The sequence below is a fragment of the Castor canadensis genome, chromosome 2 (assembly GCF_047511655.1).
Source record: "Castor canadensis chromosome 2, mCasCan1.hap1v2, whole genome shotgun sequence".
In the NCBI taxonomy this organism is placed as follows: Eukaryota; Metazoa; Chordata; class Mammalia; order Rodentia; family Castoridae; genus Castor; species Castor canadensis.
In genome coordinates, this window is record NC_133387.1 from 182709249 (window position 1) to 182731046 (window position 21798).

General features: G+C 47.8%; 2 protein-coding genes across 5 annotated transcripts; both read right to left on the reverse strand.

Moving 5' to 3' along the window:
* Positions 1–1219: 1219 nt before the first annotated feature.
* On the reverse strand, positions 1220–9200 carry Hmbs (hydroxymethylbilane synthase). Of its 4 annotated transcripts, XM_074066579.1 has the most exons (15): positions 9061–9200; positions 8323–8816; positions 6011–6064; positions 5614–5686; positions 5210–5259; positions 5074–5129; positions 4654–4731; positions 4384–4461; positions 4187–4262; positions 2905–3018; positions 2660–2698; positions 2318–2437; positions 2031–2084; positions 1821–1907; positions 1220–1720 (listed from the first exon to the last, which is right to left on the reverse strand). In XM_074066579.1, the coding sequence occupies exons 3-15, from the start codon at positions 6044–6046 to the stop codon at positions 1547–1549; spliced, it is 1035 nt and encodes a 344-aa protein (XP_073922680.1). In that variant the 5' UTR covers positions 6047–6064; positions 8323–8816; positions 9061–9200; the 3' UTR covers positions 1220–1546. The 4 variants fall into 4 exon arrangements, with proteins under 4 accessions (XP_073922680.1, XP_020030195.1, XP_020030194.1 ...); XM_020174606.2 differs by lacking the exon at positions 8323–8816; XM_020174605.2 differs by lacking the exons at positions 8323–8816; positions 9061–9200 and adding an exon at positions 6844–8304.
* Positions 9060–21641, reverse strand: Vps11 (VPS11 core subunit of CORVET and HOPS complexes). Its single transcript, XM_074066577.1, has 16 exons — positions 21410–21641; positions 19951–20095; positions 19726–19861; positions 18563–18726; positions 17644–17891; positions 16714–16915; positions 16179–16330; positions 15136–15322; positions 14338–14484; positions 14039–14227; positions 13776–13937; positions 13285–13424; positions 12993–13195; positions 12706–12877; positions 11362–11584; positions 9060–11220 (listed from the first exon to the last, which is right to left on the reverse strand). The coding sequence occupies exons 1-16, from the start codon at positions 21598–21600 to the stop codon at positions 11056–11058; spliced, it is 2826 nt and encodes a 941-aa protein (XP_073922678.1). The 5' UTR covers positions 21601–21641; the 3' UTR covers positions 9060–11055.
* Positions 21642–21798: the final 157 nt, after the last annotated feature.

Below are 21798 nucleotides of genomic sequence, written 5' to 3' on the forward strand. Positions count from 1 at the left end.
TCCCGAGCCCGCCTGCCTGGGGGTGGGGGTGGGGGGACAGGCTGGGGCCGCGGCCCCTGCCCGCAGCCGCGTGCGTGACTCAGCCACCCCGTCCTCCGCCCCCTGAAGGTGAATCCGCCCCTCCCGCGGCCGCCGGGACGTCCCAGCTGGGTGCTCGGCGGGAAGACAACCCGGGCTGTCACCTCTAAGCGTAGGCACGCCTGGCTAGGACCAAACTGTCGCAGGAACGGCGTTCCCGGGCCCGCAGACAGCCGGAGTCGAGCTGCCGGGAGAGAGCGGGGACGGCCCGGGGGACCCGCGATCCAAGCACCGAAAGCAGCACCTGGCGGGCGGCACCGGCCCGCCGGGCTTCTGGACTGGCATTTGCAGCTCACCCCCCAACACTGAAAAGAACCCTGGGGTTAGAGGGCTTTCGAATGGGCTGATTTTGTTTATTAAAGGATTTTGTTTATTAAAGGATTGTTTTGTTTTTTAAGTGAGACGTCTGTTTTCATTTTGCCGCAGCTGTAGGATGGGGCTGGGGGCGTGGCTCAAGGGGTCCAGAGGCTCTGGAAAGTGCCCTAAGCTCAAACAAGCTGCGGGACTGACGGCTTTGTGTACTTTCAGGTGGTGGTGGGGGCAGAGAGGCTAACACGGCAGGCTCGCCAAGTACTCCAGCCTGTTGGGAGTACTTCGTGTCCAAGTGCTGGGATTACAGACATGAACTGTCAAGCCATAGGGTATGAAGGCCATTTTTCTCTTGCTTTCTTGGTGTTCCTTGGGAGACAACAGTTTGAAATGAAAATTACTGAGGTAGACACAGAAGGGATGTTTTGGAACTTTGGACAAAGGTCCCAGACTCAGCTGTGCACTGGTGGTTCATGCCTGTAATCCTATCATTTGGCAGGCTGTGCTAGAGAGGCAAATAGATACCATCTCCAAAACCAACCAGAGCAAAATGGACTGGAGGTGTGGCTCAACAGGTAGAGTTCAATTCCCAGTCGGGCCTGATGGCTCATGCCTGTAATCTTAACTATTCAGGAGGCAGAGATGAGGAGGATGGCAGTTCCAAGCCAGTCCCAGACAAGTGGTTGTTTGAGATCCTATCTACACAAAAAATAGCTGCTGGAGTGGCTCAAGTGGCAGAGCAACAGCCTAGCAAGTGCGAGGCTCTGAGTTCGAACTGCAGTACCGCCCCTGCTGCCCCCCCCTCCCGCAAAAAAGGTCCAAGACTCAGAAGTAAGGATTAAAAGGGTTTTGGGTTTATTCCTATCTTCCCAACCCCACCAAAAGAACAACCACCTTCAGAGCTGGTTTATTAGTAGGGTCAGTTACATTCGAAGACTGTGGCTTGAACTTTTTCTCTAAAGAGATGAAGCCCCCACCTACTGAGGAGGCAAGGCAGTCAGTCATCAAGGCCCCAAGGTGAAGCAGGTCGCTGGAAGCCTCAGCCCCTGCAGTTCAATCTACTGAAGTAATCACTCTCCCAGTTAGTGAACACAGGGCACTGAAGGCCAGATGAGGCACTGGAAAGTGGCAACCCAGGCATCTGTGTTCCTCACACCAGTTACTGGACATCATTAAGCTGCCGAGCAACATCCAGGATGTTCTTGGCTCCTTTGTTCAGCAACAAGGTGGCCAGGCTGGTGCCCAGACTCTCGGCAGCCAGCTGGGCTCCTCGTGGAACGTTCCGGGCAGTGATGCCTACCAGCTGTGGATCATCTTCTGGGCCATCTTCATGCTGGATGAGGGAAGGAGGTGAGATTTGGTGAGGATGAAAGGGAAGATTATATGCAGTCTTGTTCACTACTACTCCCCACACACCCTCCAGCCCTTGTTACCTGGGCAGGGACATGGATGGTAGTCTGCATGGTCTCTTGCATGCTATCTGAGCCATCTAGACTCCAGACTCCCCCAGTCAGGTACAGCTGGGAAAGAAAATGGATGCCTCAGCATATTTTGAGAGGGAACTGTTTAGAAACCTGGGATGCTCAGGGAGGAATGTCACAGTCCCTCCTTCCCTGTCCTCCCACCCATTTTGCCCTGCTTACTTGCCCGTCCTTCATTACTGTATGCACTGCTACTGGTACACTGCAGCCTCCTTCCTGCAATGAGAAGTTCCCGTGAGCTCCAACAACCCTTACTCTGCCCTGTGACCACAGCACTCAGAGAGGACAATGGAAAAGTCTGCTTGGTCCAGACATGGGTGATGTCCATATACAACATTCAACAAGAATGAGTTACTACTGAATAAACAGCACTCACTGAAGAAATCTCCCCACTGCCCTTCCTGACTCCCCAAGTCCCCACTCCTCCACAGGGCGAGCCAGGGCCCTACCAGGTGCCTCAGGAAGGCCCTTTCAGCAATGCAGCGCAGCAGAGTCTCAGGGTCATGCAACACACACACTAGATCCAAGATGTCCTGGTCCTTGGCTCGGACTTCCACGCCCAGGGCCCCCTGATGAAAAACACAGCTTAACACATCAGGCCTGATCTTTCTTTCCCCATTCAATAGAGCTAAAGCTGGGAACCACCCCTCTTCCACCTGCTCCAGGGCCTTTTGCAGCCCCTCCCTATGAATTTCATTCTAGGGGAAGGAGATGCCAAAGACAAGACCAGCTTCTTTGTTTAAGAACAAAGAGAAGAGTACATAAACAGTGGGTTCCCCAGACAAGCTTACCTGGCCCACAGCATACATGCATTCCTCTGGGTGTAAAATCTGTGGAGGCAGAATAGTCAGAAAGGTGGGATGAGGGTGCCCCAAAACTCCCAGCAGTGAGATGGGGCCTGTCTATCATCTAGAGGAAGCACAAATGTGGAGTCTGCCCTCTGATCCCAACCTCCCTAGCCTGGGTGGTCAAGAAGAAAGTACAGACAGGAGGGAGATGCAGATTTAACTGAGGTGGGGAAAGGGGCAGCCCCTACCTGCCCCACCCGATTCTGCCAGCCCATGCGCTGCAGGCCTGCTACAGCCAGGATGATGGCACTGAACTTCTGCTGCTCGTCCAGCTTCTGAAGCCGGGTGTTGAGATTTCCCCGCTGTGGACAGATGCTAAGGACAAGCAGGAGCGACATGGTGTGCCCTCTTTGACTGACTTCTGCTCAGCTTCCAGTTCTCAGCTTCATTGACAATAGCTACTACTTAAGTCACGCTGTTCTAAAGTGCTTTCCTTGTGTCACAACAGCCCTATGGCGTAGGTCTTATGACTATCCCTTCTATATAGATGAGGGCAATGATACAGAGGTTAAATAACTTGCCCAACGTTACAAAACCTGAGAATCCTTCTCTCTATCCCCCGCAACTCTGTGCATAGATGTTCTATCTAGATGCTTCCAAAAAATTCCTTATTCTACCCTTTGGAGCACTTGGCACTTTTTTTTTTTTTTGCTGTATTGAGATTTGAACTCAGGGCTTTCCACTTGCTAGGTAGGTGCTATACTGCTTAAGCAACACCTTGCCCCCCTCCCATCCTCTTTTTTTCTCTTCATTAATGGGGTTTGGACTCAGGGCCTTGTGCTTGCTAAGTAGACACTCTACCGCTTGAACACTCCAACCACCAACCCTAAAATTAGTTTTCTGGTTTTTTTTGATGGTACTGGGGTTTGAACTCAGGCAGTCTACCACATGAGTCAATCCACCAGCTCTGTTTTGTGCTGGATTTTTTTCAAGATAGGGTCTCAGGGCAATAGCTACTTGGGAGGCAGAGATAAGGAGGATGGCAATTTGAAACCAGCCTGGACAAATAGCTTGAAAATACCCTTCACAAAAATAGGGTTGGTGGAGTGGCTCAAGGTGAAGGCCCTGAGTTCAAGCCCCAGTACCGAAAATTCACTGTAAAAATCAAAACAAAACAGTGGCATGTGAAATAAAAATGGAAGCACCCTATTTCCTCACTGCCCCCAACTAATCACTGCTCAGTTTCGCTGTACTGTCAACACCTGTCTGTCTCCCTACCTAACATGTAAACTCTATATAAGCAGGGACAATGTTTATCTTACTTGTCTGGGGCTAAGAAAATATTACAAGACTGTGGATGGATGGATGGATGGATGGATGGATGGGAGGACAGAATGACAACCCAATTCCACACCCCTCCCCCACAGGCCACTTTATCTGGAAACTCCTTCCATTCTCAAGGCTCCGAGGGTCCTCCAGACTTTCTCTTGGTCCTTGGCTGCTGCCCACTTCCCTCTTCTATAAGGATACAATACTCTTGAACTCCAGATGTGGGAACTTTCTCTGCAGCTGGGCTGCTCTCCGCAGGGAGCTGGTTCCTACTACACTGTTCAGAGAGGGTTTAAAATGAAATTTAATACTAGGCAGCCACTGTTTCTCTCCTCCTCCTCCCATCCCTCCATCTTCTGTGCATATCCCAACAAGGTGCCTATCCAGGCCCCACTCACCTCCTCTCTGGCAAGGTTTCTAGGGTCTTCCCAACAAATTTTGGGTGAAAGACAACAGCATCACAGGGGTTCTCCCGCCTGGGGAAGGAGGGAAATTCATGGAATGACTTCAGGTCATCTCCCATTCTCTCAGTAGCCAACCAGGTGGCCATTTCCTGAGTTTTCTGCCATGCTTAAGGACAGACAGCTTTTTAGGAAAAGGGCCAAGTCCCACAGGGGAAAGCCAAGGTCTGCTTCCTGCCTGGATCTCGTACTTGGTGAGACTCTTACTTGCAGATGGCTCCAATTGTGAAGTCAGGAGGTAGCATGGTAGGCAGGTCCTTCAGGGAATGAACAACCAGGTCCACTCTAGAGAGAAGGGGGCAAGGAGAAGGGGTTTTGAGACCCTTTCTCCACATAGGCCTGCCACTACTTCAGTACTGGAAATTCAGGAAGTGGGCCTTCCTAAGACTTTGAGACCTGCTGTCCTCCCACCTACCTTTCTACCTATTCCCCCAGCCAATCTTATATTCCAGAAACTCTCCTCTCTGAAGCAGGACACTCTCCTTTCTGAAAGTCTGAACCCCACCTATGAGCGTCCAAGTCAGCTGCCTTGCTGATATCTAGAACTGTAGCACACTGGAGTCCCAGCAAGACATTTTTTTTGGGGGGGTGGGGGGGCGGGTGTTGTACTCGCCTGTGTTCACTTACTCATTTTTTCCCAGGGCATATTCCAGCTCCTTGGTAAACAGGCTCTTCTCTCCAATCTGCCAGGTAAGAAACAACATCAGAGTGGATCTCTTAGGGGAAGAAAGGGGGACAGGGACTGGAGAAAAGATGTTGTTACCTTGGAGAGTGCAGTATCAAGAATTTTGTCCCCTGTTGTGGACATGGCAACTGAGGAGAGAATCAATCATTTAGGTCTTTTTAATCAGCATTTATAGAGACCCTACTGTGCTTAGTACTATGCTAATACTCAAGGTGGGGACAAAGACACAATAAGCCCTAGCCCCTGCCTTCTGGGAACATATGATCTAGCAGGAAAAGCAGACACACTGTTAAATGTCTGGTTAGCCCTGGCATCAGATCTAAAGTGTTCAGAGAAGGAGAGCCCTCCAAGTGGGAGCAGCCAAGAGGGATTCTTGGAGTAATGGGCCCAGGCTTTGATCACAGCCAAACCTAGAGACACTGTTCTTCCTCCCAGAATCACTTAACTTCCCATTAACTTCCATTCCTTTCCAGAAAACTTACTGATTTCAAACTGCACGCCTGGATAGAAGGCTTTCAGCATTGCCACCACACTGTCTGTTTGTATACGAGCCAGCTGGGGACAGAGATTCAAATTAGTCCTGCCCTTCCCTGGCTATTGCCCCAAGCTCATATCCTCACAGGGCCAGGGAGACCATGAAGGGACAGGAATTCTCACATGGGGGTTAGAGGGGCCTGGCCTGGGAATCCTCTGTACCCCAACAACTTCCCTAGCCCACAGACTATCTTTCCACAGGAAGCAATCTCATTACCCCGACGTGTAACCTCCAACCACTCCATTTCCTTTCTGCTGGGCACTAAACCTTCTGAGCCCCTCAACTCGTGACCATCGGAGTACAACTCTTCTGACAAACTCCATGCACCCCACCCCTGCACTCACCTGGCTCTTACGGGTGCCCACTCGAATCACTCTCATCTTTGAGTTGTTTTCTTCCTGTAGAAAAAGTCCCCAGGTCACAGTGCCCTCTGTTCTCAACACCTTGTCCAAGAACCAAAACCACTGGCTTAAAAGAAAGGAAACTTTCCCCTGGTTTGTGTGTGGCCAGCTGAGCCTCAGAGTCAGGAACACTCCAGTACAGGTCCCTTACCCGTCCTCAGTACCTACTGCCCTCCTCTGGGATCCAGAGAAGCAGAGACCAGAGGAAATCCACACTGCTGCTTCTGTGGCAGTAACCAAGACACTGAGCCCCAAGGCCCACCCTGGCCTCAGTGGGAGGGCTGCACATAGCCAGGTGGGTAAAGAGATAAGGCCCGTCAGCCTGGCCACAGGGAGGGTGGGGCCTGCAGCAGGCTGAGGCAGGATAGCTGGAGCCACACACCACTGGAGAACAGGTTCACCATCCACAACAGAGCAGTCACTAGAGAAAGCTTCAATGCCATGAAGATGCTGAGAACTACCCCACAGCTGCCACACTAAGTCCCTTAATCTGGCTGGAATGCACACCTGTAAGTCAGGGGTCAACTGATCTGATGTGTAGTCCTCTCAGCCTCTTGGCTGGGAGACTTTGAGCACATCACCCCATCAGGGTCTGTTTGATCATCTATGAAATGAAGAGCTTTCTTCTACCTCCGACGTCCTGTAAGACTGTGAGGCTGAACTGCCTGACATTCTTTATTCGCCTAGAGCGCTGCCTCTAGTTTCACCAACATACAGATATACCCCAGGTATATTTGGGGTATCAGAGCCCAAGCCAAGAAGTCAAAGGGACACACCTGTTCCTCTTGCCAGGGCACCTTGGACAAAGGCATTCAGTCTTTAGTCTAAGGGTTCTTTAGTCTAAGACAGAGGTCTTAATTCTTTCTCCATCAGACAGGAACCAACTGCCAACTTTCCTGCTCTGAGATCTTCATCCCATGGACTCTTTTGCAGTCAAACATCTGGGGCTTCTGTTGCTGGAAGTGAGTGCTTGCTGCTCTTAGACTCCAGTCTATTCTATTGTGATTATTCCTCCAATAAATCTGGGAGACCCTTTGCAAATTTAGCTAGGCCTGTTAATGCTAAACACTGCCACTAAATTTCTAGGTCACAGAGAACCCTACAGAAAGTAATCTAAATCCCAATATTTTTAGGTTCAAACAATCCTTTAAATTAATTGAATTTGCACATATTCAAGTCAAATTGTTCCATTAAAAATAAAAATATTTGAGCTGGGTACTGGTGGTTCATGCCTGTAATCCCACCTATTCAGATCAGGAGGATCACAATTTGAAGCCAACCTGAAGGCAAAAAGTTTGAGAGACCTTATTTTGAAAAAAACCCATCACAGAAAGGGCTGGCAGAGTGGCTCAAGCAGTAAGAGCACCTGCCAAGGAAGTGTGAGGCTGAGTTCAAACTGTAGTACCACCAAAAAAAAAGTATTTGCCAGCCACAGTAGCATGCTTGTGTAATCCCAGCACTCAGGAAGCTAGAGTGGGAGGATCCACCTGAGTTCAGGATTTTGACACCAGCCTGGGAACATAGGGAGACTTAGTCAGGCACGGGTGGCTATCACACCTGTAATTCTAGCTACTCGGGAGGCAGACATTGGGAGGCTTGAGATTAAGGCCAGCACAGGCAAAATGTTGGCAAGACCCCATCTCAACCATAAAAGCGGATGTGGTGGTGTGCATCTGTCATTCCAGCTACAAGGAAAAAATAATAGAAGGAACATGGTCCAAGCCCAACCCAGGTATAAATGGGAGACCCTGTTTGAAAAATAACTAACAGCTGTCAAGCATTAGTGGCTCACACCTGTAATTCTAACTACTCAGGAGGCGGAGATCAGGAGGATGGCGGTTCGAAGCCAGCCCAGGCAAAAAGTTTGTGAGACTCTATCTAGAAAATACCCAATATAAAAAAGGGTTAGTGGAGAGTTTCAAGTGGTAGAGCACCTGCCTAGCAAGCATGAGGCCCTGAGTTCAAACCCCAGTGCCACCACAAAATAACCAAACAAAAAACCCCCCAAAAAAGGAAAAGCAAAAAGGACTGGGGGTGTGGTTCAAGTGGAAGAGCACCTGCCTAGCAAACTCCCTTACAGTCAAGAAAAAAAAAAATTATCATTTATATGCTAGCACTATTACTTTGGCAATATTATCTTCACAACAAACAATACTATCAGGCAGACAGGGCGGGCGCCTCTCCCACAACGTGAAATGATTTGCTCAGCGCCACGCAGTTAATAGTGAGCAGACAGCTAGTGCTGGGACCCAAACCTTCTTGCTCCGAGCTCAGTGCTCTGGGATGTCTACACTAGCAAAGAAATCCCGCTGCTCACGGGCGGGCTGGGCAGGAGTCGATAAGCAGGTGCCCGCATGTCTGTCTTATCGCAGTCAGGCAGTGACCTCCACACGCAGGGTGCGGGTGCCGAAGCCCAGAGCTCGAGGGCTAAGGAATGGGAAAGCCTGGGGTGGTCCCTGTCCACGGCAGTAAGTCATTCAGAGGCGTGTCAGCTGGGGACTTTGGAAGTAGGCTGGAGCCGGGCGACTGCCATAACGGAGAAAGGGAGAAAGCACACTTCCAAAAGGTTTGTGTACAGTCGGAGCTTGGGGTGCGCTCTCCTGTGAATCACGAGTGGCATGTCTTGCAAGGCGTTCGCATCCATCCGGGACCATGCTGTGTGAATGGATCCTGTCAGTGCAGCGCAGACGAACTTCACAGGCTGGGTCAAAACCCTAGAGCCCTCACCCCAGGCATGGGCGGGAAAAGTCTGCAGGGATGAAAGTTTCACAGGAAACCATCTTTCCTCTCTTTGCCCTGCCCCCACTGGTCACTGCCCTCCCCTTTCCTTCCTAAGGGCAACCTAGCTACTGGCCCTTTAAAAACTATACGGAGAAGGCAAACATGACGGATAGCCACTCCAGCCAATAGACGACGGAGGATGGTAACCTGGGGCCAATCGTTGTGCGGCTCGATCGGAAGCCCCGTGTGCGGGTCGCGGGCTCGGGACTCACCGTCGTTGCAGCCGGGTCTCGGCTACCGGACATGGCTGGGCTCAGGAAGTGGGCCCGCGGTGCTGCGAAGGTGCCCTGGGGTCGGTGGAAGCAGCGGGCTCAGACTGACGGAACCTGAGGGCACATGGAGCCTGAGCCCGTCGTGCAGCCTGACTGCGGGACCTGCGAGGGGCCCCGCGTCACGTCCGGCGCTGTCTCTGGAAGGGGCGGGGCGGCGCCTTCCTGTGGGCGGAGCTGAGGACAATTGCCACCGAGCCGTCCTGACTCACCTGCAGGGTCAGTGTTCAGAACAGGCTTGAGGCCTGGTTCTGAACCAGGAACGCCTGTGGTCAGTGGCTGAAGATGTCTCCCAATTTTACCGGTAAACTCTTTGCCAGCCCTCTCCTACGGCCACCCTAAGGATAGCTAATTAAGCAGAAATTAGCCCTGCCCAAGAGAGAAGGAGGCTCTATTAACCCTGAAAGGTAGCTGAGTAAGTCAGCATGCCCGCTGGGCTGCATTCATTATCGACTTAAAAGGGCCACCCCAGAAGGCGCCTCCAGAACCCTGTAGTGCCAAGCAGTGGCACCAGCAATTAGGGCAATTTGTGTGACACTTCTTTTGTTCTGTTCAAATTGAACCCTGAACTAGGCATTGGGGCTTGGGTGTGGCTCAAGTGGTACGGTCCTGAGTTCAAACCCCAGTACTACACAAAAAAAACGAAGTAAAATAAAAATTTAAAAATAAAAATGAAGCTGGTTCTGAGAGATTAAAGGTTATGCCTAAGACTTAACTGAAGTGGATGTGCCAGCACTGTGTGTGCGTTCTGAGGATGGACTCAGTGCCTCGCACGTGCTAGGCAAGGACATCCCCTGCCCTTCACACATTAATGCTGGTGGGAAAGGGGCAGGTGGGGCTCAAGTGGTAGTCTGCTTTGCAAGCAACAAGCCCTGTGTCCAAACCTCAATCACACACACACATACATACACAATAGTTGCCTTATCTCAGGTCATCTAATTCAAAATCTGTCACAGCTGTGCTACAATATGCCTCTTCCAAAGACTACTTAAATCACAATGTCCATGTTACTTCCTTTAACAACCCCATAGGAGCAATTTTCTGATAGGAAATGTTAATCCAAATTACATAGGGACACTCAGTAACACCAACTAGCTGACAACTTCAAAGGGAAAATATTTCACTACGTTGTCTTTTATCTTAACATCTGATACTGAGTAAAGCAAGAAACTGACCTATCTGTTAAGGCAGGCTAGGAGCTGGGAATGTGGCTCAAGTGGTAGAGTGCTTTCTGGCAAGGCCAAAGCCCTGAGTCAAACCCTAGTGCCACCAAAGGAAGGGGGAAAAAAAAAAGGGCAGGCTAGGCCCAAGGCTCCCTCCCAGAATCTGCCTCCAGCTTGAATAGTTCTCCTGAACACAAGCTATGGATTCCAGAAAGAATAAAGAGCAGGGGCTGTTTTGGGTGCCTCAGACCAGGTTGCTCTTGGGTTCAGTCACTAGGTCTTTTGAAGAGGGTCTTCAACAAGCTGAATTTCACCTTACTAGATGCCACAGGCCCTACCCAGTACTAAGATGAGTCAACATGATCAAGAAAGGGAACTAGCACTCTAGAATAAAAGGAAATATGTTATACATAGTTAAAAATCCCCAGAAAAATATTCCTCAACCCTCAAGTCATTATATTCTTTTATTTATAGACACTGAGAGCAAGGACCCAAGCACAGCCTGGTGCCCTTGAATTGAGAATAAAGCAGCTATTGTCCATACAGAGCTTGCTGAGGTGCCCTCCCCTGCTGGTCTGGAGTAATCTATACTACTAGTCAATAGGAGGGACAGCAGGCTGGCAAAAGAAGGGGGCAGGAAAAGCAAGTCCCCTTGTAACCTGAAAGCAGTGGCATCCCATTAGAGCTGTGGGCATGTCTGCTTGTTTTCTGTGTGACAACAGCTCGCCTCAGGTCCCCGTCTAGCCCCAGGGTCACACACTTTCCCAAAGGCTGCTTAAGTGCCCCTTCTGGAGTGCATGAGCAGGTCCCGCTGCAGCCCAGCCTCCAGGCTGGGGGTGAGTCTGGCTGTGGGAGGGTCAGTCAGCAGAGTCAACTTGTTGAAAACCCCTCGGCCAAAGTAGTCAGCAATCACGGAGAAGCTATCGTTGGAGCACTTGAGCTATAGGATAAGAGAGGGAAGAAGAATCACAACTATAGGGCTCATTTTCTAACTGAGCAAATAAAACAAGCCCTCTAGTGTGCCACAGAGGCTTTGACACAGGTGGGCATCCCCTCCCCCATCTAGCCCACTCATCCCCACCTGGTGCTGGAACTGATCATGGAGATCTCGTTTCTGTTCCTGGGCCCGGATCATATCCATGACCTTCCGGTTTTCAGGGAGGCAGGTGGGGCAGTCAGCATCACTCTCTGAGTAACTCTCAAAGCAGTGCTGGTGGAAGGAGTGGCCACATAGGAAGTGGACAGAGGGCAATTCCAAGGCACTGTTACAGATGCTGCACTTGGTCTTCTGGAAGATCTTTGGACTACAGGCAAATGACACCAGAAGGGAGTAGCAAAGAGTAAAGACAGGAACAAGAGCAAAGTAGAGAGTGAAGACAGTGGATAGGGAAAGGTCCCCGTGAAAGAACAAGAGACTGCCTATACTGCATATCACCTAAAGGCAGTCAAATGAGGGTACCAGTCCTGGATCTGGAGTGAGTCTTACCAAGTACAAGTAAACCAGGGAAACAGTTTCCCTCTTTCAACTTTCATAATTGCCCCTAAATCCACTGTCAGGTGTGTATTCAGAGTGACACTCAGTGAGGTCTTCCTGTGTACCTTACTTAAAATTGTGACATATGTTCTTAAAAAAAGGAGTTGGGGGAAATGGAGGCACAGTTCAGTGGTGAGCACTTGCTTGGCAAGGATAAGGCCCTGGATTCCATCCCCAGCACTGTAAAACCAAAAACTAAATCCTTGCCCTTCTGCCTTTCTCAGCTAATTGTGTCCTAAGAGTGGACCACCAAGTAACAGAGTACAATAGTTTACCTATTTAAGACGTTTACTGTCTCTCCCTCTGATGTGAACGCGATGAAGGCATGGCTTCTTATCTGCGTTGTTCACAACAGGGTTTGGGACGTAATAGGGGTTGAGTATTTATAGAATGAAAAAAACGTTGTCTAGCAACTATTTCACAACGTTAAAGGCAGATAAGACTTAAGACCTGAGGAATAATTTCTACTAAAAGTAATTCTAAATTATTCACTCTGCATTTTCTAAAGTCAAGTTTTTACTTCCAAAAGGCTTCAAATCACAACTTAAGACTTCTGCTTGGAAAAGGTAAATAATGGCACACACAGATAGAAAAGCACAAGATTTTATCCTCCAAAGCCCAACAACTGATGCTTTACATAATTAACCATTCTTTGGAATTCCTCCTTTAAAACATCTTCAAGGGGCTTAGAATGTAGCTTAGTGCTTAGTGATGAACTGTGTGCCTAGTATGTGTGTGGTCCTAGGTTCAATCCCAGCACCACAAAAAAAAAAAGAAAAAAAGAAGAAAACGCTCATATTCAATACAATCCTCTGAGAAAAGTATGTAATAAAATCCTGGGAAGATAAAGGTTATCCCCCGCACCCCTCCACGTATCCAGGTGCCAGCTACCTCGCCTTGAGCTCTTGGATCTCCTGGCGGATGCGGGTGGTCTCCTCTCGGTACCGCCGCACCCTAAGCTCATCTTGGGCAATCTGCTGGCTCTGTTTCTGCAGTTTCTGGACTAGGTAGTCTCTGATAACTGATAAGGTGGCTGTAGAGTTGTGGGCCAGGGTCTGTACAACTGAGATTGGGGTACAAAAGGAAACAAGACAATGAACCAAGCAGGATCCTCAGAGCAGAGTTACAGAGCTTGACTGTCCCAGCCTGTCACCCACCCATCCTGTTCTCTAAAGTACCTAGAAGGGGTGGCATGAGGTTCTTGTTCTCAATATGTTTGAGCACAGCTGCCATATACTCCTTACAGTCCTCCTCCTTTCGGGCGAAGTAGCTGAGGGCCTGTTCCCACAGGGAGGGGTCCTGCTCCCCATGGCGCTCACACACTGCAATCACCTGCCGGTACTGCTCGTGCTGCATGTGGTAATGCATAATCTGCTGGAACCTGGAACCAGGACAAAAGCATACCTCGGTGGCTATCCCTGGAAAAGTCCCTGGGTCTTCCCTTTCCCCTGAAAGGCCCCAAACTCTTACAGCTTCCCCTGCTCATAGAGGTAAAGGACCCCATCCTGGAAGTCATGCATCTGGCACAGGACCAGTGCCTTGTCAAAGACGTCACAGAAGCGGCCACTCTTCAGGAGGGAGATGGCCTCTGCATGAAGCTTCTCTTTGACCTAGGGAAAAGGGAAGGTAGGGCTGCTAAACATAGGGTGAAAATCACAAGGTGTCTTGGGACAAGGCCTGTCAACCATCTCTGTCAGTTTAGTTTCCTTGTCACTGAAGACCATTTTGCCCTAGAGATAAGATGTTACTGGTCTAAGAAAAGCAGCAAATGGCAGCTGCAAAGCTGGAAGAATGGAGACAGCAAGAACTATCTTTTTTTCTTTTTTCTTTTTGCTGTACTGGGGATGGAATCCAGAGCCTCACACATGCTAAGCAAGTACTCTACCAATGAGCTATCCCCCTAGTCCAAGAACTGTCTTCTCTGCAGCACCTCCTGCAGCTCTAGTCAGGTGCTGGCTTACCTGTGGATCTTTCTCATGGGCCCAGTTCTGCAGCCGCAGCTCAAGGAGTGTGTCATAAATGCCCTGGGGTGAGTCTGGCTGCACTTCACTCATGTGCTCCAGGAAGGCTTTCAGCTCTCGGGGGTTGTTTGCAAAGATGGGGATAAACTCCTCAGAGTTGGCCTAGGATGAAAAGAGGAGCAAGAAAGCTGAGTGAGTCGGTTTGGTACCCAGAGGCCCCCAAAGTGATCCTGTTGCCCAAAACTATTTTCCATAGGCCTCACCCGGTAGCCTGGAGTCTCCTTATCCCCTCGGCCATCCAAGCTGGGCCGATAATCAGTACAAAGTCCTTTTAGCAACTGAGTCGTCTGCTCTGGTATGTGGTGCATGAGGGTCTTGCCATAGCGCTTCATGTTGCTCTCTGCCTGCTCAAAAGGCAACTTGCCAATGTACCGAAGGGCTTCCTGATAATTCTGTGGAGAGGTAAAGGGCAGACTTGTACCTGCTATGGGAAGCACTTCTGTCACTGCGGGGATGGTCTCAAAAAGAACAGAGCTGTGCCTACCAGAAGAATCTTACCCACCTTAATATCCTCCAGCTGGATCTTTAAGTACCACTCATGATGTGCATGGTTCTCAGCCAGATAGAGGGCATGGGAGTAGTAGCCAGCCTGCCGGAGGACCTTGATGGCTGTCTCCACATCAAAGTGGACTTCACTCTCACTCTTTGTCTGCCAGGGAGACATTAGACAAAATCACTTGTATAGATGTGGCTGGAGAAAGGAAGGGAAATAGGCATCTGATGTTAAGACTCATTACTAACATGATAATAATGTTCATGCCTTGAAAACATGCTAACCTGCTTCTCAGATTTTCTGATTAAAAGCCCAATGCCTTCCTCAGCCCTTACCATTAAAGGGACACTACTGGGGACACAGGGCTTCCCTAATGCCACTTCCCTAGGTATAAATATCATGGACGCTTCTGGCATCATAAAACAAGAGAGGAGTTGAGAGAGAATTAGCATAAACAGCTACTCTTCTCCATTTACGGAGGGCACAAGTTCCCAAATAAAGTCAGCTCCTCCCTGTGTACTGTTGAAGAAGGGCAAGCCCTGGTACAGCCACTTTACTCTCAAGAAGAGCAAGCCCTAGCTGGGTGCCGCTGGTTCTCACCTGTAATCCTAGCTACTCAGGAGACAGAGATCAGGAGGATCACAGTTCAAAGCTAGCCCAGGGAAATATTTTGCAAGATCCTATCTCAAATAAACCCATCACCAAAAAACCCAGTACCACCCAAAAAAAAGGGCAAGCCCTAGTAGAGCCACTTTTATACTCAGTGGGGCCCTCCAGGAATCATCTCCCAGAAATACCACGCTGCACCTTGATGAACTCCTCCAACTTTGAGCTGTCCTTGAGCTTCGTATAGCAGTTCAGGAGCAGGGTGGTATGGTCTGCATTAGCCAAGGATTGTCGGTGCAGGGTCTGCAGGTAGGCAGTCAGGTTGTGGATGCGCTGGGCATCCAGAAACTTGCGGATCACATAGGATGGCTCCAACTTTCCAATGGTTCTAGGGAGACATGTGCATCAATATCATCTGGATCAGGTACTTCCCAAATTCATCTGCATAGGAATCAGTTGTAGATCTTGTAAAAATGCAAATTCTGTTTCAGTAAGTCAATGGGTGGGTCCTAAGACTGCATGTCTAACAAAGTCCTAGATTACATCAGTGCTACTAGGCTGTGGACTATGCTGTGTGCAAGACTCCAGAGCACTGGTTCTTCAACTTAGCTAAAAAACAGGAATTCTAGAGAGATTGAGAAAGAGGTTAGAGGGGAGAAATTCCAAGAACTACTATCAAAGGAAGCAAGAGATATCTTTTTCTCTTTAAATAACTAGGTTGTTTAAAGTGCCAGTGCCAGAGGCTTGCTATTTGTGAGGATCACAGTCAAGGCCAGCCCAGGCAAATAATTCAAGAGATCCCATCTCCAAAATAACCAGAGCAAAATGTACTGGAGATGTAGCTCAAGTGGTAGAACATCTGTCTTCCAAATTCAAATCCCAGTCCCACCAAAAAAATAAATAAAAACAATAAAAAAATAAAAAAACTAGTTAGACTGGAGTAGGGCTTTACAAGCACAAAGCCCTGAGTTCAAACCTCAGTCCCACCAAAAAAACCTAAGTCAAAATGAATATAAACACAGGCCAACCTAAGGTAGTCTATTTTATAATAGCTCCATTTTATAACAGTCATGTAATATTTAACCCTATACATTCTCTAACAAGATGTCCCATCTTCTTATTTGAGGTGTCACAGGAAAACCAGCTACCAGTAAAGTTAAAGCCCCTCCCCTGAGCATGGGTTTCAGCTATCTGGCTGCCTGTCTCTGCATTCAAAGCTATATACACAGCACCTCCAGACTGACCGGATATACTGCTGGACAGCCCCATCATGGTTTCCCTTGCTGTAGAGATGGTCTCCATACTGCATGAAGATCTGGGCCAGCCCATCACTGTCCAGATGTTGGCTCTTAGCCAGGTTAATTGCCATCTCAAATAGGTTCTTCTTAAACAGCATCTAGAGGAGAAGATAGATTAGGAAATAGGTAGAAGTGGTCCTGAGAAGACACCCTCTCAAAATATTCCTATAACACACTAGCTGAATAGTCCTAGAGTTCCAATTTGCCTAGATCCTAGACAAAAGACCCTGAGATAACCCCAAGACCAACATCACCAACCTCAAAAGGGCCTCTACAAATAAAGTAAACCCTGAGACTAGGTTCAGGTTCCCAGCCATTACTTCCATCCAAAGCTGAATACCAGGCCATTTACTTCATAATCTCAACCCTAAGGAAACCTAGTAAGGTCGTGAGTCTAAAGAAAGAAGGACCCTGGGCCCCAATGATTAGGTAACCCATTCCTGCAGCTGCTTCTAGGAGCCTGTGCCAGTTCTGGCTTTACCTCCAGTTTGGTCTGTGTGTCCTTCTCCTGCAGTGCATGGACACGTCCATCGCGTGTCAGCACATACAGGGAGCCCCACTCAGCAAGCACATCCACTACATCCTCAAAGACAGCACTATAGGCTATGAACTTGTTGCACAGGTCATAGATGTTGAGGATCTGCTTGTCGGAGCTCTGTGAGTCCCTGCTGGTAAACTCTGACCTGTTTAGGAAAGAAAAAGCACCAGCTATTTGCACCACCTCCGGTCTCAGCTCCCCTTTTGTTTCCTTCCTATGACAACCTTGGTGTTGCCACTCCACCTGGAACAAATCACCTGTTAGGTGCCTCTAGCAACTCATCTCATAACATGCAGCATTTTGGTTGACTGTAGAAAGAGAACATGCAATCCTAATCTTATCTTCTAATATTCTATAATGAATACAGACCAAGAGAGTAAAAACTTAATTATATTCAGACATCTATTTGATTAACAAATAATCACCTGATGCCTAGTCTATGTTAGACATTGTGCTTGGTACTGAATGAAAACAAACCAACATCTGACAGGGAGTACTTCTACTATGCAGAAGACCCTCCTCCCCCTGTTAGTAGCTCTGGAAAACAACAACAACAAACCCTTTGTTCTCCATTTCCCAGCGCTTTCCAATTTCTCTACCACTCAATCTCTTGTTCCTCTGTCCAACTTACTTTGACCAAAGAGTAAAAATTCCAACTACATCCAAATTCCCTGGAACGTTCTAGTATACAAAGGCTAAGAAGCAAATGTATGCAGCAAAAACAAGTTTTTCAGTATAAATGTATAACTGAGTCTAGGTGGAAGTGCAAATCACATAAAACTCAAGAAAGAGATGGGCAGGAACCAGGCATTAGCATTTTAAAACCAGATGACTTCTGGGGAACTCCCTTTCCCTTCTCCCTGGTGTCCTTACTTGGGAGAAACCTTCCGGTCACGGGAGACAATGACAAGGTAGCCTCTAAACCAGTGGGCAATGAGCTTATGGCCCTCGAAGGCAAAGCAGGGTCCACGTTCATCAGGCTGGTAAAGGTAGACACACTCATCCCCAGCCACAATGAACTGCAGGTCCTGAGAAGGATCACTCAGAGCTGAGCAGCGCAGACCACAACCATGGGTGTCCAACTCCACACGAGGGTAGTCTTTTCCAGAAACTATATAGGACTGATAAAAGTAAGAAAAAGTTAGCAAGCTCCCTTTGAAGAGGCAGCATATAAACCTTCATAAAGGTATTCCCATTTCTACACTGGCTTTGTCTCCCTACTCAGCATTCTCAGAATTTCCCTTGACTGCTTACCTTTTCCATTAACCACCACCTATCTGTTAAAGAAACATATATATACATGTATATGCTTTCTTCTTATATATTTATCATTACCTAGTATAAAAATACTACAAGAGAAATGCAGTAATCTTTTACCATTTTAGCAAAAGACTATTCTCAAGCTGAAGTTATATAGCTCAGTAGTAGAGTACATAAATATCAGGGGGGCCCTAGGTTCAAACCCCAGTACCACCAAAACAAAAACCTATTGCTGAGAGTAGGCTATGATAAATTAGGAATACAAGGAACAAGAGAGGTAAAGCAACTTGTCTAATGTCATTTGGGGAAAAAAACATTTTTTTTTTCTTTAAGCCCAGAGTCCTTTCTGAAGTCTAGCTCTTCCCAGTCTCCTAAGTGGGGGAATAATATATTAACTTGAGCAAATAATTCAAGGCTACATGATGAAAATTTTAAGATTCTCACCTCTCCTTTGTCAGTACCTTACACTAATCCCCTGAGCAATTAAGAGATACTAGTTGTCTGACCAAAAGAGTAGTGGTCTTGGTCATACCTGGACATTTTCAGTTGTCACAACAAATAAGTGAGTGGTCTTTCCTGCTTGGCGAAAGGCCAGTCCAGTAACAGGATAGTTGCCCTTGTGTAAAATCTGGGTCTTGCTATGCCGGTCCCTGGTGATGTCTCCTTTGTTCAATGTAACGCTGCCATCTGTGAAACCTATAGGAGAGCAGGAAACAGCACTTCTGTGAGGCTGAGAACATCGGTAAGGGAAATGACAAAAAAGAGGCACTCATTAGAAATGACAAGCTTTCTTCTCATACCCAACTTCCCTAATCGTTACCTGCATATTGGTACTCACTGACTTTTTTTTTTCCGTTTCTTGTCCTGGGTGGCTGACTCTGGCTATTGAAAACTATTTGAGTCATACAGAGAAACACTGAGGGAAAAAGCAGACAGTGAGGGAAAACAGGACAGAAAAGAATGGGGGGCTGTCTGGGGAGAATTTCACTTTGCCAATAAGCCTCACTGCTGTTATCACATCTTTCTTCCACCATCTCCTCAAGGCAATTATAAAACACTAAGCAAGCTGGAAATAGCAATAAATAAACAACCAAACAAATAACATCCCTGAGGAAAGATTATGGACTCCTAACTGGGGTGGAGGCAAAGTAGAAGAGTCTCCTATCAGAATGTGTGAGCTGATACTTTGTAGATATTCTCTGCTAGAGTCACAAGGAAGTTTACAGGTTATTAATTTGTCCCTTGTGTTTGCTGCTATAAATAAAGGCTATTATTTTTTAAGTTCGCCCCTCCCTTTCAGAACAAGCTGGGAGCTTAAAACACAAGCAACTTAATTGTCCATCAATCTCAGGGTCCTGCATCCTGAAGTAGTTTCATTTCTGAATCGACTCTTTTATTAAGTTCCTCAGATTTCAGGAAGTGACAGCTTCCAAGGGAACTAACAGCATCCTTGACTATCTTCATGAAAAGTACAGGTTAGAGTCCTCTGGGTACAGGGTTGTTAATCCTGGATGGGCAACTGAGTCTCAATGATTCATTTTCAAAGAACAAAATTAAACGCCTTCCCATTCCAAAGTTAAATAACTCAAAGGTCTCAGTACAGTACGAAGTGATCTCATAAGAATAATAAAGATAAGCAACAGAAACAACTAAAGAAAATCTGAGAGTGTTCGTTTTTGCCTTATTTATGTTTACCTATGGCCATAAAGTTGAGATTTTCATGGACAGTCAAACAAGACACAACAGTTGGCTCTGTTCCTGGGATGGCAGGGAAGATTCGAGTGCAGAGTGGATTGCCACCATCTCTCTTCTCCAGGTTCCAGATCTTTACCTGTGGACAGAACTCAAGACATATAAATGCCAGTCCTCTCCAACAGATAAACATCCCAGGCATCTGGATCTTTCTTTTCTGGGACTCACCAAGGGGTTAATACCCTCTTCATCTTCACCAACGGATGCTAGAATATTGTGCTGCTTCAGTTGGTACAGGTGTGTCACTCGTAGTTTGTAGGCCTGGAAGCCTGTAAGCTGTAGGGAACGTGGCAAGAACCAGATTTGGCCTTCCATATGTGCAGGGTAGTCAAGGAGCTTCCTTTACAAGGAGAAATACAGCACTTCCCCCTTTTCTGTAGCTTTACTTTCTTTGCTTCCAGTTACCCACGGAGAGCCACAGGCCAAAAATACTACAGTACAATGAGGAATTAAAAATTGAAGCTGGGCACCAGTAGCTCATGCCTGTAATCCTAGCTACTCAGGAGAAGGCAGAGATCAGGAGCATTGAGGAAGCCTGGCAAATAGTTCTCAAGACCCTATCTTGAAAAAGCCCTTTACAAAAAGGGCTGGTGGACTGGCTCAAGGTATAGACCCTAAGGTCAAACCCCAGTAACACACACACACACACAAAAAATGTTGGGAGACAGACTACATTCACAGAACTTTAATTACAGTATACTGTCATTAATTTTTTATTATCATTACTAACCTTACTATACTTAGTTTACAAATTAAACTTTATTGTAAGTACCTCATGTGCAAACATTCCCCAGCAACAACTTTTCATTTACAACAGTGCAAAAGTGATATGCATTCAGTAGAAGTACTACTTTGAATCTTGAGCCTTTCCTGGCTAGTGAGATGGGTAAGATACTTGCTTGTGATACTGGACAGGTGCAGCAAGCTGAAGCTCCCAGTCAGCCAAGAGCTCACAAAGGTAAACGAAAATACTACAGTGTACTGCGTTCACAAGCTGTGAGCAGTAGTAGTTTAGGTGTGTTAAGTGCATTTTCGATTTAGAAAACGTTTAACTTTGAGTTTATCCCAACATAACCCCATCACAAGTTGAGGAACATCTCTCTAGGAAAAAATATAGCACCAGTGGGGTTCAGTACTATCTTTGCTTCAGGCGTCCACTGGGAAGTCTTATATTTAGACCAAAACCCAGACAACAACTAACATGCACACAGCCCTTTAAAATTGTAAGGACTTCCCAGCGTAGCCCAAAAACAAAGAAACAAATTCCTGGTCTCATTTAGCTCCTCGTCTACAATATTTGGCAGCGCTTCCATATTCATCTTTTAAAGATAATTTTCATCCACTCTGGGGGACTGACGTTAAATAACTTTGTCAAATTGGCATTTAAACCCCTTTACATTTACATAAGGTAATCAAAGTCCAGAGAGGTGAAATGACTTGCCCAGGACTGCTCACTTGACAAGTTAAGAGATTGAACTTCCTTCTTTTTTCCCTCAGACCCCAGAATAGGTCTGGGTTCCCAGCTAAAGAAAAGTGGCCGAAGCACGAACCAACACTGACGGACAAACTGCATCCCAACTGGATCTCTTTGGGTATGGGGGAGGGAAGGGACAGCTCCAGAGGAAGGATATCGCCAAAGACCAGGCTCCCCCGGCCTGAGTCGCAGACAGTGATGCCAGGAGGGAGGCAAAAGAACTTGGAGGCAGTGGATCCGGAGGCAGGCGCGGCCCCGGGAGCAGCCCCATCACTGCCCAGTGGCTCCTTCACTAGCTCCTTGTCGAAGAAAACGAAGCGCCGCCACTGCAGGTAGGCCGCCATCTTGGCCGACGGCCCCCGCCTCCGGAAACGACGTCACGTGAGCGGAGCCTGATGATCATGTGACGCACAGCTTCCGGGAGCATGCGCACAGGTGCTTCCCGCTGCCGGCACAGTGGGCGGAGCCCCCGGCGCCACTCCCCTCGCTGGTCGTTTGCTGTGTAGATTGCGACCTTCTTGCTGTGGCCGCGTGGGCTAAAA